A 17,480-nucleotide genomic window follows, 5' to 3' on the forward strand; every position below is an offset into this window, starting at 1 on the left:
TTTTTCTATTTGCGTATGAGATAAGCATAAAACAGCATGCGTATCTGAGGTTTGATGGGGTAGGAAGGAAAGTGCAGGATGTTGGTGTGTCCTTGGCATTTATTGAGTACTTGCTGTGTACCAGGCACCATTTCAGCTCTCCTGCTGCAGAACTAACTTCCTCTTCACTACAACCTGGAACAGGCAGGCACCTTTAATCATCATCATTATACATGGACCAACAGGGCCAGAGGAAACTCATCCAGGGTGATGGAGTCAACAAATAAGGAGCAGGATGCTGAGCCCGGCTCAAGCCATTCTCTACTGGGCTAGACTGCTTTAGAGGCTGTTGGGTACCATTTATGTTGACATAGCCTTTGAGAGGCAAGATGGCCCTTCCTCTTTTGAGGATGGCTTGGAAGAGATGACAGTGAACCTATTCTGAGGGTCTCTGCTGCATCTCAAAGGCTTCACAGCACCACAGGCCTCTTTCATACTGCTTCAAAAGGCATGGTGTAGGCTCCCATGCCCATTGTGGCTGTGTGGTCATAGGACAGTCCCTCAGCACTTCTGGACCCCTTTCCACATCCCTATACAGACACGCTTCCTGGTATGTGGTCCTGTATCTGTTGCATTCCCTTTGGGGCTGACACTTGGCTAGTGCCAGTGTGCCGAGTACAACCTCTCATGTATTGTGTTGTTTTGGGGGGGATATTTAGAAGTTCCTGATGTCCACCAAGTACAACAAGGACTCCAAGATGTACCGTGCGATTCAGACTGTGTTTGGGGAGAGGTAAGGACCCGAGGAAGGAGGACTCCCCTGGGAACAGCACACGTGATGGCTGCCCTGTGCATGGTGGCCCCATTCTGGTCATTGGCATTTAACACTTCTTTCCTCTCTGGAAGCAGAGAGGGGCATGGAGGGCTTGTTGATGCTGGGACACAGGGTCACATCTATCTATCTATCTATCTATCTATCTATCTATCTATCTATCTATCTCTCTCTCTCTCTCTCTCTCTCTCTGTCTATCTATCTATCCATCCATCTATCTATCTATCATCTATTTAATTATATAAAAATGGCAGGTTTGTAGGATACACATGATGTTCTGAAACACACGTGCTAAATGGACATAACGTCACACTCACTATCTCATACACAGTGACATCTACGATCTGGCTACATCCACAAAATGAGGCAGCCATCACCCCACCTAGTCCCAGAGCCTTTTTCTCAACCCCAAGGTGCCCCCACACCCACTGAGCAGTCCCTCCTGCTCCCCACCTTCCTTCTGGCACCCAGTTCCTGTCTCTTGCAGACTGTTTGGCCAGGGCTTGGTGTCTGAGTGTGACTACGGGCGCTGGTACAAGCAGAGAAGAGTCATGGACTTGGCCTTCAGCCGCAGGTGAGCATGCTGGGATGGGATGGGGGCCCTGTCTGTACAGGGTAGTACTGGTTGAAGAGAGCTCTTTGATGGGGAGGCCACCTTCAGGGACTTCACCCAGCTGAAGGGAAATTTGGGGACATCAGAGGTCAAAAGGAAGAGCTGAGGGGGGGGCTATATGACTGGCTTGGGAACATTAAGGGCTGCATGACCCTAATGGCCAGAGGTGGGGACAAGGAGGAGTCCCTCCTATCCAAAACTGCCTCTCTCAGACTCTGGGTTTCATATTTTATTCACTTTATTTTTTAATTTTTGATGTTACCTTAATTTTTTAAATAACTCTTTTATTGAGTTGTATATCACATTCCATATACTTCACTCATTTAAAATGTATCATCTGACAAATTTTTGGTCTTCAAAGATTTGTGCCACCATCACTCCTTAATTCATATCATACTAACTCTGTCTGGATTATCAACATTCCACACACATGGACTGACACTGTATGTGATCCTTCAGAGTGATGTTTACTTCCTCTTTATTGTTGAACAATGTCCCGCTGCATGGCTACCGTATATATGTCATTTATTCAGTTAGTAGGCGTCGAGTTGTCTCCACTTTGGTGCTATCATGAACAGTGCCACCAGGACACATCAACACAGGCTTTCATGTGAGCACATGCCTTTGTTTCCCTTGGGCCTAAATGCCACTTATAGTCATGAGATAGCAGGCAGAGTTGTGCCTAACATTCTGAGGGAGGTAATGTTTTACTTAGATATAATTTCAGATTTATAGAAAAAATGTATTTTCTTGTGTTGATTTATTGTGGTTAGAACTATGATTTGATTAATAATTTTGTTTTCTGTCTGTCTGTATTCATTTTTATTGTGCCAGGCATGGTGGTGCATTTTATAACTCCAGCACCTGGGAGGCTAAGACAGGAAGACTACAAGTTCTAGGTTAGCCTGGGCTACATGACAAGACCCTGTCTCAAACAAACAAATAAACTGTATCCATATATATGTGTATATGAATCTCTATCTATAGATATTTGTCTGTGCAGATACATACATACATTTGCATTTGCTGTTCATCTATGATATGTGTATAGGTTTATGTAGTTTCCTTTTCTTGTTTTGTTTTTGTTTGTTTGTTTTCCAAGATAGGGTCCCACTACATAGCTCTGGCTATCCTGGAACTCACTATGTAGACCAGCATGGCTTCAACCTACCATGGTCTGTCTGCCTCTTCCTCCCAAGTGCCAGGTGGCACACTGTCTTTGAGCCTGGGCTTGTTTGTAGTCTGCTTGTGATGAGGTTTAGATCTGCCTTCTTATAGAATCACAGTGACATCCCACCCTCCTTCAAGAATCACATATCAAAAAAAAAAAAAAAAAATCACATCTCAGTGTGCATGCTGACAATCTGCCCCAGAGATGTTAACTTTGTTTAGGGGTCAGGGTGAGGGGTCAATCAGGGATTTTGGCTGTGAGATCACTCTAGAATGAATAATCTGTGGGTTCTGTGTAAACATTCACTCCTGAGCCATCCCTGTAGCCTCTTCTATAACCTCTCATCTTCTTCCTTCAATGCATCCTTCTCACCGCCCTGAATAGATATCAATAAAACTTAGACCTATCCAACCCTACTGCTTGGTAGACTTTAGTGGCTCACGAGGAAGGTCAGCCCCTCATCTCTAGTCTGCTCCTATCTTGCTAGCTTCTGGCACCCACCATTCTGTAGCTACCATGTTCTTTTTTTTATACTGTCTCAGTGTACTTTCTCTAGAAAATTCCTACTGCCTATTTGATACCCAGCTGAGATATCCCCTCCATATTCCCACCATAGTTCCTGCCACAGTCAGACAGGGCTGTCTCTCCCACCCATCTCTCTCTCTTGAGATCATGAGTTCCAGAAAGCAGAGAAACCCTTGTCCATAACTTCTGAGCCCACATAGCACCAGATACCCCACAAACTGTCAAAGAATGCCCATGAAAGATGTGAGGAATTGGTGGAGGAATTGAACTTACTGGAATACTGCCAAAGTAAGGATGGAAAGGAATAACAGTGGAGAGTGAGAGCCAGTTACATGAGCTAGCTGAGCTCTATGGTTCCTGCCTTCAGTTATGAGGAGAACACAGACAACAACCAGATGGTTCTAATCATGGGGTCATGACATCAGGATAGAGCCAGTAGGATGGCTCAGCCAGTGGAGACACTTGCCACCAAGCTTGATGACCTGAGTTCAGTTTCTAACTCATGTGTTAGGAGAGAACCAACTCCTGCAAGTTGAATCTTCCACAGTAAATATTGAAAGAGAGAGAGAGAAAGAGAGAGAGAGAGAGAGAGAGAGAGAGAGAGAGAGAGAGAGAAAGAGAGAGAGAGAGAGAAAGCTGGAGGACAGTCTTCATGACTCCTTACTGTGAAGAAGACCCACATCTGATTACTACTACTTTTGTTCCATGCTTCCCAAGGCATTTCAAAGTGTCTCTGGAGGCTGGGGAATGGCTTAGCAGGTCAAGTGCTTCCCATGAGAGCATGAAGACCAGAGTTTATGACCCCCAAGCTAGGTAGGCATGGAGGCCCGCCTGTAATCTCAGTGGATGGAAGATGGATGCAGGAAATCCATAGAGCAAGTTGGCTAGCTAGACTGGCTCAAGCAATGAGCTCTGGATTCAGTGAGAGAGCCCACAGGCGCACAGAAAGTAGAGAACAGTGGAAGAGGACCCCTCCATGCCAACCTCAGGAACCCTCCCCCCTCACTGGCACACACCTGCATGAGCACAGCCACATCTTCACATGTATGTGCTCATGAACCATCCCCTAACCTCTGAGTAAAGAAGGCTGCTGTTCTGAGACACACACAGCACAAAGTGTGCCATCCTGGCCCTCTCAGGTGGCAGCTCAATGGCTGGACATTCATTTGCATTTGGGGGAACTCTCTCACCAGATATTAAGGTCAGATGGCTATTTTATTGTAAACACCTACATTATCAAGCTGTAGGGAAGAGACTTTGGATAGCGAAAGCATTAAGAGGCTGAGTAAGCCCTAACTCAGCCATGAAGGAAAAATAGGAACTGCTAGTGACAGTCTCCAGCCATTCTTCACAGAAAGCCACCGCACACTCTAAACCAAACTGGGAAAGTACACTTCCACTTTCTACTTTTCTAGATTTTAGCTTTACCAGAAGAGCTTGGTCTATTCTTTCCAGAAAAGACTAGAGTGTTGGGACCAGCAAGATGGCTCAGTAGATAAAGGCACTTGCTGCCAAGCCTGGCAACTTGAGTCTGAGTCCTGGGATCCAGCTGGAATCAGAGAACCAGTTCCCACAGGTTGTCCCCCGACTTCCATGTGTGCACCTGTGCATGAATGCGTGGTCAGTGCACACACACACACATACATGATAAATAAACAGATAGATGCTGGAAACAGAAGATTCCTGGGCTGAGCCTGCACCTCATCCCCCTCCTTCCAGCAGCTTACAGCTGTGGCAAGAAAGTCAGCATTGGCCAGCCGCACACTGCCCAAATAGGTCACCTGCCTGTGACTGATAAAACAAACAAACAAAAAAAACCCAAAAACAAAAACAAAGAAACCAAAGTACCCAACCACCCAGTCACCGCATCCCTGCGGAGGGTGTGACCGATGAAGGTAAAACCCAGGTGTCAGCAGCATGTCTTGGTGCTTGAGAGAGAGTGTCCTAAGGACCATCTGGAATGTCCAGGCACTAGTGGGAGGGAGGATGGCAGAGAGACAGGTGCCCAACAGCTGGAGGTGGGCAGGAGCGTTGCTCTTTGAAGGAGGGTGCTTTGGCAGGCAGAAGTCATCAGGGGGCAGAGTCTGCTCCCACCGCCCTGCAGGGGTGGAGTTTTACCTCCCTAAGGGCAATAGTTGCTTCTGAGGTTTTGACTGTGGGGAGGTTGTGTGGAGGGGCCCTCACAGGGAAGGACAAGAGGACTTAGCTGGCCGCAGCCAGGGGAGAGCCATAGCAGCCAGGGAGGCCCCAGAGCAGTAGAGGAGGACAGGGAATCGCCTGTTTTCTTTCCAAATTTAGAAAAAAAAAAGTTCTCTTTGTTTCTCTTTTATACTTGTTGATGTTTTAAAAGCCTCCTATTTGGAAATAATTCCAACTTTCCAGATATATTTCAAGAATAGGAAAGTTTCCGGGCATGGTGGCGCACACTTAGAGTTGCAGCCCTCGGGGAGGCAGAGGCAGGCGGATCTCTGCGACTCTCTACCGAGAGAGTCCAGGACAGCCAAGGCTACACAGAGAATCCCTGCCTCAGAAAAAGAATGTAGGACAAAGGGGGGGTGGCCAGATGGCTCAGTGGTTAAGAGCACTGTGGCTCTTGCCGAGGACCTGGTTGTCCCCTGACCTCCACATGTGCACCCATGCAAATGTATGCCCATGCACAAGTACAAGCACCCACGTGACGGCTCACAAGTACCGAACTCCACTTTCCAGGGGATCTGAGGCTCTCCCCTGGTGTCCACTGGCACCTGGCATGCATTTGGCACACTTACATACGTGCGGACAGAACACATCAAACAAGGATTCAGGAGTCTTAAGAGAGCAGAGCGAACACTACCCATGTCCATTTCCCTCAGATTACTATCCAACATTCAAGCCAGAAACATTTTTCCCTGGTAAGAACTTGGGGGTTTTTGGAAAGTGTGCCATTCCCTGCCCTTCCTGCCTCCCGTGGTGGCTGGTTTTGAGTTTGGAGTGTGCCCTTCCATGCACCTTTCTAAATGCTGTGCCTGGGCATGTCTCAGCGCAGAGAACACGGTGGCCGAGCTTGGGAGCTAAGTTGCAGGTGGCATCTGGGGTCTCATTTCCACTTAGAATGGAATTAGACCACAGCATTAGACTTGGGCACTGGGACTGCTCAGGGACAGGAGCAAAATGGGAAACCAAAGTCTTCAAATGGTGGCGTGGCACAGGAGGGAAGGGGAGTTAAAGGTGCAAACAGAGGGGCATGGGCGGGGGAGCCAGGGCAGCTGTCGGGGACCCCAGAATTTCAGCATTGCCATGTCCCTTTGAAATCAGAATGGAGGCATCACAGTGTCAGAGCACCTACAAAACCATTAAGACGGGGCAAAGGGACAGTGTCTGCTCAGACCTAGGTTCAGCTGTTCTGACCTCAGTCTCAGTCTGGGGGTTGGTTTGGAAGGCAGGCAGGCTCCTCCTGCCTCACTGAGGCTGAACGAAGGGGACAGGGCGGCCAGCCAGTAGACGTCTGTACTGCTTTCCCAGCTCCTTGGTTAGCCTGATGGAGACGTTCAACGAGAAGGCGGAGCAGCTGGTGGAAATCCTAGAAGCCAAGGCTGACGGGCAGACACCGGTGTCCATGCAGGACATGCTGACCTATGCCACTATTGACATCCTGGCCAAGGTGATGGGTGGCACTAGCCGGTGGGGGCATGGGGTGGGGAAGCTGGGGCACAGGGGTTGAGGGTCCACTTCCCTCTTCTTCCTCCTGTAGCGTAGCTGCTCCTCTTCTGCTCTCTGCATTATTTCTATACTTTTTATCTCCTTGGTTATTAAAAGTGACCTAGCATGAGACTGGGGTTCTGACTCTGTCTCCAGAAATGGACTCCCGGAAGTATTGGGACTGGCTTTAGTTGGTCCACCTGGTCAAGGCAAAGGTGGATGTTCTCTGAGGACCCTCCTGTCTTCATCCCTTCTACACCCCTGTGGGGTATGGCTGGGCTGGTCACAGTAGACTTGGGAAACAGGAAGCACAAGGCCAGTCTGAAGGCAGCCAGTGGAGTCATGAACAGTGCCCTGGGCTGTGGGTGTGTGCCACCCCCCACCCCTGAGGAAGGCTGCAGCTCAGGGAGAAACAGCACCGGGCCAGGGAGGAGGCGAAAGCTCTGTCTGCTGAAGCCTCAGGACTTCCCATGGGGTCAGACTCTGCACGGATCACTGTCAGGCGTGGGTGACACAGAACGAGGCCCAGGTCTCCAACTGCATGCACCCGGCTCCGTGCTGTCCCCGTGTCTCTGGGCTTGACCTCAAGCTTCTTCCCCACAGGCAGCCTTTGGGATGGAGACCAGCATGCTGCTGGGCGCCCAGAAGCCCCTGTCCCAGGCGGTGAAGGTCATGCTGGAGGGCATCAGTGCGTCCCGGAACACCCTGGCGAAGGTACTGCCTGTTCCACCCCGTGACCACACCGTGGTTTGCCTCTGCCTGTGCTGAAGCACTGCCTTCAGCGACTTTTTCAGAGTGGGTTCTGTATGCCGGTGTGTCCAAGTGACTTCTGACTCAACATTTGCATGCCTTATCTGAGAGTGGAAGGACAAAATTAGAGTGGCTTACTGTAAGTCGGGAGTTAATTTTTGTCTTGTGTTGACCGATCCCCAAAGCAGGCATTCTAGGGTGCTATGATGACCTCACCATGTCAGATGTTCCTGGATTCTTCTGTCTTTGTGTTCCACTGTCCTCAGCACATCACCTCATTGTCATAAGATGGCTGTTGTAGCTCCAGCTATCACTTCCTTATTCCAGACATGAAGAAGAAGAAAGGGGAAAGGTGATTCCTGAGTCAATCTCCAGGTTCCCTTCTGTTCCTGGGGGCCTTCAGTCTCTGAGCTTGCAGCCCCCAACGCCACCCATTTTTTCAGCCATTGGTTCTACTTCACTTCCCTCTGGTCCCGACTTCTCCTCCTTTCCGAGCAGCCCTAACTGTCTCCCTCCTTTAGGGGCCCTTTCTTCCCAGTGCTGCATGGAGGTGGAAGGGCCTCTCTTCCCATCATTTCCAGGGATTTGGTGCAGGAGGGGGAAGCTCATGCTTGGACCCAGTGTGTCATCTTGTTCTGGTCTTCCTGGCTGCTTGATCTTTTCTAGAATTTTCTCACGTTCTCCCCAGCACGAGGCTGTGTGGATTTCCGGGTGGGGGCTGGGAAGGGAACTGGGGACCCTAAGGGCCGCCTTCAGCTGGGGCTCTCCTTCAGTTCATGCCAGGGAAGAGGAAGCAGCTGCGGGAGATCCGGGAGAGCATCCGCCTGCTGCGCCAGGTGGGGAAGGATTGGGTGCAGCGTCGCCGGGAGGCCCTGAAGAGGGGGGAAGACGTGCCTGCCGACATCCTCACGCAGATTCTCAAAGGTGCGGGATGAGGCGGGGGCACCCGGGAGCAGGCCTGGGAGTGCAGGCTCGGGATGCTCCTGCCCCAGTGTCCAACGCTTCTCACCGTTGGCTCTGCCTCTGGCTTCAGAGAAAATGACGCTCCACGAGCCGGGGGCCCCGGAGACGGGGCTGCCGTGGGGCTGAGCGTGTCCTTGCCTTTCAGCTGAAGAGGGAGCTCAGGATGACGAGGTCCTGCTGGACAACTTTGTCACCTTCTTCATTGCGGGTGCGTAGCTTGTGGTGTGGTTTGGCCCAAGCTTTGCTCTGGGTTCTCAAGCCTGGCCTAGCTCAGGGATTGCCTGAGCCTAGCTCCCCGTAGGGCCGGGGAGAAGAGAGCTTGTTTCCTTGCCTGTGACCCAGGCGGTGATTGGGTTGTTGGGGAAGCTGGCTCCTTCGGCTCAGGAGAGCTTGGCTGTAAATCTAGGCACCCCCATGTCAGGTTTGTTCAGATTTATTAGCTTGGTACAAATGTGTGCAAGAACGTTCATTCATTTGCACACCTCCTGAGTATCATTGCTCACCTAGAAAGCCCCTCCTTACCTTTAGCCATCCGGCAGATACCTCCTCCTCAGGGACCCCCTCAGCGATTGCCCGTCGAGCTTACTAGGCACAAGTAGAAGCCATCCTCAGGTCCAGAGACTTCCTTCTGCCTGCTTCTCCTGGTGTGAGGCTGTAGTTATCCGAGTTGATTGGCGAGGGCCTGCCCCACAGCTGTGAGGCCGCATGGCACGAACACCCTCGCTGCCCTGTGCAGCAGGGACCCGCACAGCTGCGACGAGATGAGCGAGGCTGGGAGGGCGCAGGTGAACGGTGGGGGATCGAGTCACGGTCTCATGGCAGAAGCGGACAGGCGTGTTCTGCTGGGCAGGGGCCTGCCACAGGGGTGGGATGTGTCCAGGTGGGCAGAAGCCCTCCTGAGACCATGTCAGGGCTGGACTGCAGAGTACCATCCCCACACAGGGTCAAAAGCATCTCCGAGGACTGGGGGCCAGCTCGGTTGGTGAACAGCTTGCAAAGCATGAGGAACTGAGTCGGATCACCTGAGTTGGGCACCCACGTAGAAAGGCCGGCAGTCACCTGATATCCCTGTGCAGAGAGTGAAGACAGGGCTCCCTGGGGCTCACTGGCCAGCCAGCTGGCCAGCCTCACCCAGTCAGTGAGCCACACATCAGTGAGAGGTCCTGCCTCAAAAAACAAGGCAGACGGCTCCCCCGGAATGACACCCGAGGATGACCTCTGGTCTGCCCAGACATGCACATACCCATGTGTGCCCCCACACATCCCTGCAAGCACGTTATTCTCCCACATACACACAAAACAGAAGAGTGAAAGTAAAACCACCCCCGAATGGATCCGGGTCCAGTGTGGGGCTCCCAGAGAGCCCAAGCCTCATGTCCCTGCTCTGCCAGCTGGGGCCGCTGCTGTTCTCTATGCTCTCCCCAATTCCCAGGGAGGACGAGCAAGCCTTCCCACCCTCACAGCCCATCCTTGGCCTGTGTGGAGCCATGGAGAGGTCTGCAGCTCACCACAGCTCAGGCAGCCCAGGGCCAGCCATCCTGGCCAATTCGGAGCTGTCCTGGCTGAGAGACCTGAGGAGCAGTTGACCTCCCCTCTCTGTGCCAGCTGTGTGAGGCGGTTGGCCTGTCACTGGTGGCTACCTTGCCTCTCTCAAATGCATGCGTGTGATTCGGTGCCTCTCCCCAGCCAAGTCACCCTTGAAGAGTTTTGGCCCTGTTGACTTGACATGCTGCCTGACCTCAGCTCACCCGAGAAGACCCCTGACCTTTTTGGTTGGGATGGTCTCCTGTCAGTCCCCATGACTGCAGGGGCACCTTCCTTCTTTGGACCTCGGGGGTGAAGAAGGCTTTGGGTGGGCACACAGAAGCCTGGAGCAGCACAGGGCCTTGGGCGCAAACCCTTCCAATTTCAAGCTCTTCCTAGCTTCAGCTTTTTTGAGACAAGGTCCCTGTGTAGAGCAGGCTGACCTAAAACTCAGAGAGATTCACCTGCCTCTGCCTCCTAAGTGCTGGGATTAAAGGTGCGCTCCACCACGCATGTCTCCTTGGCTTTCTTCCCAGTAAAATGGGGACAACTGCGTGGAGGATGGAAGGAACGGCTTTCAGAGCATCTAAGCAGAGGCTTGGGCAGGCTTGCTCACTCACTGGTTAGCAGAGGCCTTGCCAAGACAGACAGACCACCTCCTTCATATCTCAGCCACGGGAGGAGGGAAGCTGCGGGCTCTCAGATGCTACCGAGAACCCGGATTGCAAGGCAGGGTGTGGGCAGCCCCTGCAGTCCCACCCAGAGCTCTCCTTCCTCTTTTAGGTCACGAGACTTCTGCCAACCACCTGGCATTCACGGTGATGGAGCTGTCCCGCCAGCCAGAGATTGTGGCAAGGTATAAAGGTTTGCCCTCGGGAGTGACAAGGGGCTTTTCTGATGTCTTTCCACGAGCTACCTGTCCCCACCTGCCATGGCTGGGATCCTCCGGTGGACCCTGCTCCCCTTCATCCCAGAGACTTTGTCCTTGTTTCCTGTCCCAGGGGCCCTGCTCTCGGCTTTTCTCCTGGAGAACATGTTTCCTCTCCCACAGAAAAGCCACGTGGGATCCTTGATGTAGCTACCACCCTATCCTAGCACCCTACCCAACCCCCGCCGCCCTAGCTCAGCACTGTTTCCTCCAGGTGTTGGCCCCGAATCTTTGTCTGCTAGGAGACCAAGACTTGGGGACCAGCAAGAACTGCGGTCCCATCCCTCCCACTGTGCACAGAGCATCCCAACTGTGGCTGACCACCAGCCCTCGGCAGGACCGAGAAGGGTAGTGGGGGTGGGGGAATGGGACTCGGCACCTTAGCTGGTCAGATTCTAGCTGGCTTCCTTTGCTGGGCACCCTGAGGAGTGCCAGCAAGCAGACAGAGCCATGCACAGAGCCTTAGGAACTCTTGGGGAGGGGAACAAGCCTGTTAGAAGTATTGATGGTCACCAGCCCAAAGGGAAGAAATGAGAGTATAAAACAGCTTGTTGGGGAGTTGGAAGAGATAGCTCAGTGGTTAGGAGCACTGGCTGCTCTTCCAGAGGATCCGGGTTTGATCCAGCACCCACATGGCAGCCCACACCTGTCTGTAACTCTAATTCCAGGATATCCAATGCCCTCTCCTGACCTCCACAGGCATCGCATGCACGTGGTACAGAAACATACATTCAGGCAAAACATCAATATACTCAAAATTTTAAAAAGAGCTTACTGAATTTTAAATAAGCATAGATGTGTTGATATATACGTACATAGATATGCTAGAAATCCGCACTTTGTAGCAGCTTGAGGGGTTGCTCAGTGGCAGAGCACTTGCCTAGCTGTACAAGGCAGGTTCCATCCCAGACGCTGGGAAAATATGTCACATTTGAACTATTTTTAAGCTCAAAGTCCAAGGACACTAAGCGCATTGACACTGTGGTGCAAGCCTGGATACCACCTGACTCCAGGGCCCTTTTCATCCCGACTCAAAACACTGCCCGTTAGACAGCTGCCCTCTTTCAGCCTCCAGCGCACTGACCAATGTAGGTGCCCAGCGAGAAAAGCATCAGCGTGTGTCTGTCTGTGCCCGGGTCCCGTTAACTGCACAGCATCCTCAAGGCTCACGAATGTTGGAGCCCAGGTCAGAACTACCCTCCTTCTTTTTGAAAGTCTAGATCTGGCTCCATCATGCAGATAGAGGAGCCTTGGCTTCTCTGGACATGGTGACACTCAGGCAGCTTCTGTCCTTTGCTGCGCATCAGCGGCAGTGAATACGGGCATGCGCTGTGTCTTCAGTTACCACCTCCAGGGCTTGTGGCTTTACACACCGAGGTGGAATCACTGGGCAATGATTCTGATTCCAGTTCTGTGGGAGCTACACACTGCTTTCCACACGGTTCTACCGCTTTCTGTCCTGATCCACGGTACACTCATATCCCAGCCCCTCCCTGGCTCCACATTATTTGTCATTTTTCTGGCCTTTATATTTTATTTAATCCATATTATATATTTTTATAAATATATATTTACGTGTTATTTATTTATTTCCATTTCCTGCCATCCTGATGGGTGTAAAGTGGTCCAGATCCACGCAAAGGCTGCAGCCTCCTTGGGCCATTTCTGCTGGTGTTTCTGTCCATAGCTTTTTGTCAGTCCACTGTGCTGGGCATTCTCTCTTAAAGGCTATGTGGGGCATGTTCTTTTTCAATGTTGCTTCTGAGCAACAAGCCACAGCAGTGGGTATTTTAAGGTTCCAGGAACCTGGTTCCTAGGTGCTTTTGGATGTGGCCTGGCTGGGACGCAGCTGCCTTTGGCAAGCGGGCAGGCCGCTGTGCTGGTGGGAAGCCTGGGCCTTGCTTTTCCATCTCCCGTCCACTCGTTTCCTTAAAGTGCTGTGGGCGTGTGTTTCTCTCCAGGGCTCAGCTTCTCTGTCTTCCCTGGCAGGCTGCAGGCCGAGGTGGACGAGGTTGTGGGTTCCAAGCGGCACCTGGACTATGAGGATCTGGGGAGACTGCAGTACCTATCCCAGGTGTGCAGCCAGCGTGAGACAGCTCTGGGCAGATGTGGGGGGCGGCCTGCTGCCTCACCGGGCCCTGTTGGAGTCCAAGCTCCCCTGGACTCAATGGCAAGATGGAGATTTCCTCCCACCCCCTGTATATGGCCAGTGTTGGAAGGCAGCCCTTTAGCAAAGGGGGCTGAAATCGCACCTCCAGGCATGGCCCGCCTGGGTCCAAAGCTTTTCACCATCGCCATACAGCTGGCTCAGCATGCCCTTCCCACCCAGCCAAGAACAGGCCTCCCCTGAAGCTCCAGGAGGCCACCGTCCGGGAGGAGAGGGTCCCTGCCTTCTGGTCACACGGTTGCCCCTGTGTCCTGGATTCTGCCCTTCTTTAGACCTCAGTTCCTCCTTTGGTCACATGAGGGGTTGGACTCTATGGAAAGACTAATGTTCTGGGAATCTGGACCGCCCTGGGACAGGGTGTGTGGTCAGTGGGAATGGGATGGGGACAGAACACACTGCTACTGGCCTTGAGGTCTCATGACTTCCCATCATCTTCTTGCATGTCTTCTGCAGGTCCTCAAAGAGTCTCTGAGGCTGTACCCACCAGCATGGGGCACCTTTCGCCTGCTGGAGGAGGAGACCTTGATCGATGGGGTCAGAGTCCCCGGCAACACTCCTCTCCTGGTGCGTGGGGCCCTCGGGTGGGCTGGCCTGTTTGTTTCCGGGGTGGCCAGGCTGGGACTCTCGCTGAGGTCAGGGAAGCCATGGGCCTGTTACCATGATGACACTCGGTTTCCTGGCTGTCCTGTGTCTGCCTTAGTCTTCCTGTGACCGTGTCGGTTTCTGCTTCTCCTCTTTACAAATCCAGCAGACAGGTCTAGAAAGGAAGCATTCCCACACAGCCGCATACCTCGAGGCTTAGTCACTGTCCTGGGGCTCCAGAGCTGGCAGGAGGGAGATATGGGTGCTGCTCCTGATCCCATTTTTTTTTTTTCTGTTTTTATGTGAGTGTGCGCATTATGTGAGGGCACGCCCTTGTGGAGGGTACATGCATGTGCGTGGGCACATGTGTGTGGGATGTATGGATGAACATGGGTGCTCATGGATGTGAGAGTGTGAGGCCAATGTGAGGGTTCACCCTCGGTCTCCCCCCACCTTCCTCATGTGAGTCTCCTCCAAACTCAAACACAGACACGGCTAGGCTCTCTGACCAGCTTACTCTGGGGATTTTTGTCTCTGCCTTCTGAGGCTGGAGTTGCAGCCATGCCCACCCCACATTTTAAGTGGGCTTCGGGGCTCTGAACTCAGGTCCTCATGCTTCCATAGCAAGTGCTTTAACCACTGGGCCAGATCCCCCGTCCCAGCTCCTCACAGCCCGCCCTCCCACTGCCGGCCTCTCTCTTCTGCCCTCGACCTGTTGCATCCAGCTGGAAGGCGAGCAGTTCGGTGGTGCATGCTCCATCCCGCACTCCCGGGGCTCACGTTTGTAATGGCCTCCGAAGCCGCTCACCCATCTCTGTGCGCCACTCTCCCACCCCCATGTAATCACTGTCCTCGGTTCAGCACTTGCCGCTGCCTTGCCTCTGTCTGTGGGTGTGGGTGGAGCCCAATGCCCACGCCATGCCCGTGAGGCCATCTCTGCCAGGGCTATCAGGCATCCACAAGCACAGCAGAGCTGTCTACGAGCAGTGAAGAAGTGAGGAGCGAGGCAGGGTGAGGGTGTGCACAGGGCTTTGACTCTGGTCACCTGTGAGCCTGGTTCATCCCTGCACAGTAGTGGCTGATGGGTACAGAAGTCAGTCTGTTTGTGTGCATGGGACAGTGTTTAGCAACTACCTTAGATGCCCAGCTCAGCACCAGGCTGCTGTTTTCACAGGGAAGTGAGGGGAGTAGGCCCAGCATGGCCAGTGCCCGTGCCCAGTTAGCGGGCACATTGCTTTTCCAGGGCACATAGCCCTTGCACACTCAGGACCTGGAAGGTGTGCCAGCTCCCTCAGAAGGCACCTGGGGTTCAGGCGAAGGTGCCGTCCTAGGACAGTGGTGGGAGCCCCAGCTTCCCCAGCATCTGTCCTGAAAGCTGAAGTGAGCCTTAGGCGAAGGAGGGGCCAGCCTCCGCCCATCAGGAGGAAGGTGCCTCCGAGTACCAGGCCACTTAGTTGCTGGGCGACTTCAGGTAAGTCTCTGAGTCCTGTTATCTCATCTCAATACAGAGGTCACTGTGGCTGCTACTACAGGGCTGTGCCAGGCAAGCGGTGGTCCAGCACACCCGGATGGTCATGGCTGTCACAGTGTCCCCTGTCCTCTTTGAGGTTTTACAGGGGGGCAGTGGAATGTCACACTTATCTGAATAAGCGGAAGGGGACTGTGTTCCGTGTCACCCCTTGGGGGGCTGCAATGGGTTGGGAGGTGTGAGGGGAATGACCTAGGACCCAGAGACAACAGCTCCTTTGCCCGGCAGTTCAGCACCTACGTCATGGGGAGGATGGACACCCACTTTGAAGACCCACTGACTTTCAACCCTGACCGCTTCGGCCCTGGCGCACCTAAGTAAGTCCCTGCCTGAGCTGCTGTGATGGGCTCTGCGGGAGAAGCACCACCACAGAGGCTCCCTGCACCCACAGGAGCCATTTTTCTAGAGCCCTGAGTGAGGGTGTGTGTGTGTGTGAGGGGCATCACACTCAGAGACTCGGGTCACTTGCTGTCTTGGGCTCCTTTTCCGTTACTGGGATACATACTCTGAGAAAACTGCCTCAAGGGGGGAAGGCTTTAGTTCGGCTCACAGTTTGAGGGCACAGCCCATCACAGAAGCAGCAGGGTCCTGAGGCAGCTAGCATGTGGCTCCCTCAGCAAAGAAGCAGAGACAGGGTATGTTTATGCGAGCACTTTCCTCACTCTCTCCATCTTAGACAGCCCAGGATGCCCCGCGCAAAGAACAGGCCACACACTGGGCAGTTTCCCACTCAATGAACGCAATCAAGATAATGGCAGACAGGCATGCCTCCTCTCCGTTCCAGATTCTGCCAAGTTGATGATTAACACTAAGCGCCATACCTGCCCAAGGGCTGGAACCCAGAAGTTTGCCGAGGATGGCTTTGCCCCTGGGTCCAGCCTGGGGAGAGGAAGGACAGTGGTGTGGACATGCACGCTGTACCTTTTACTGACCCTGAAGGACCTCTTTCTCCCACAGGCCGAGGTTCACCTACTTTCCATTCTCCCTGGGCCACCGTTCCTGTATCGGGCAGCAGTTTGCTCAGGTAGGAGGTGTAGGGCCAAGGGAGGGGGAGGGGGAGAAACGCGTGCTGGGGGGGGTCGAGAGTGAGGCTTCGCACACCTGACAGGAGAACTAGAAAGGAGCGCCTATGCAATTCTGCCTCCCCACTGCCTCTCTCTCTCCCTGCGTGCCCTCCCTTTCCTACCCCCTTCATCGTGACTTCACTGCTTCCATTCCTTCCCCTCCCCCTCCTTCCTTCCTGCCCCACAGATGGAGGTGAAGGTCGTTATGGCCAAGCTGCTTCAGAGGATTGAGTTCCGGCTGGTGCCCGGGCAGCGCTTTGGGCTGCAGGAGCAGGCGACACTCAAGCCACTGGACCCAGTGCTGTGCACCCTGAGGCCCCGAGGCTGGCAGCCTGCACCCCCACCTCCACCCTGCTGAGCCCTGGGTACGGTCAGACTCCTTGGACCAGGGCCTCATGGCCCCCATCGCTGCCCATGGCCACCCACTGGCGCCCCTGACTCCTTTTCTGCCACCTTCCATGATGGCTCCTGGCGGGCCCTGTACCCTTGCCTGCTTCACACCCTCAGCGCTTCCTGTTGTCCACTGGCTTTTTAGCCCTCTGGCGGGCCCTGCCTGATCCCAGCTATCACCACCACCGTCATCTCTCCCGAATCTCTGAACTTCTGCACTGGCTACACCCTCAAAAGAGACACCCTAACTCTTGCTCACTCCCTAAAATCTTCAAGTGACACGTCCCCCAGGAAGCCCTCTTTGCTACCCACGGCCGGGCCAGGGTTCCTCCTCTGTGCTCCCTCGGTCACTTGTGCTACCTCTAACACACTGACCACACTGTATTGTGAATGTCTGCTCATGCGACCAGCTGCCCTGCCAGGCTGTGGGTGCCACAGGGCAGGGTCTGTGTGCACTTGGCCTCTGAGGCCCCTGTTGCTAGCTAGGGTCTGGACCAGAGTCCATGCCCAATAAACGTGTGTTGACTGCATGAATGAACGGCCGCCCGGGGCCATGATGCTCTCCTTTCTTCTGGGTGCAACATGGGATGATGAGGTTGATCCCCAAAGAGCCGTCTGCTTACCGAAGGTTCTAGAGAGGCCCAGACAATACCACTGATCAAGATGCCTGCCTGCCACCAGAACGACGGCCCTGCTTTGGGTCCCTATGTCTGCAGCAGGGTGCCGAGTGGCTCTGGGATTACAGAAGAGATCCTGGCATTAAGAACTTGATTTGAGAGGTGTGTG

General features: G+C 53.3%; 1 protein-coding gene across 1 annotated transcript in view; it reads left to right on the top strand.

Annotated features, from left to right (window-relative positions):
• The window catches only part of LOC110566352 (cholesterol 24-hydroxylase), a 28,067-nt gene extending 10,843 nt beyond the window's left edge, over positions 1-17,224 (top strand). Inside the window, exons 4-15 of the mRNA XM_021664184.2 lie at positions 699-772; positions 1,299-1,385; positions 6,622-6,760; positions 7,402-7,512; positions 8,322-8,472; positions 8,657-8,719; positions 10,819-10,891; positions 12,953-13,037; positions 13,584-13,694; positions 15,469-15,557; positions 16,198-16,264; positions 16,492-17,224. Coding sequence (XP_021519859.1) covers positions 699-772; positions 1,299-1,385; positions 6,622-6,760; positions 7,402-7,512; positions 8,322-8,472; positions 8,657-8,719; positions 10,819-10,891; positions 12,953-13,037; positions 13,584-13,694; positions 15,469-15,557; positions 16,198-16,264; positions 16,492-16,662 — 1,221 coding nt within the window. The 3' untranslated portion in view covers positions 16,663-17,224. The remainder of the gene's footprint in view (positions 1-698; positions 773-1,298; positions 1,386-6,621; positions 6,761-7,401; positions 7,513-8,321; positions 8,473-8,656; positions 8,720-10,818; positions 10,892-12,952; positions 13,038-13,583; positions 13,695-15,468; positions 15,558-16,197; positions 16,265-16,491) is intronic.
• Positions 17,225-17,480: the final 256 nt, after the last annotated feature.

The sequence above is a fragment of the Meriones unguiculatus genome, chromosome 7, assembly GCF_030254825.1.
Source record: "Meriones unguiculatus strain TT.TT164.6M chromosome 7, Bangor_MerUng_6.1, whole genome shotgun sequence".
Taxonomy (NCBI): Eukaryota; Metazoa; Chordata; class Mammalia; order Rodentia; family Muridae; genus Meriones; species Meriones unguiculatus.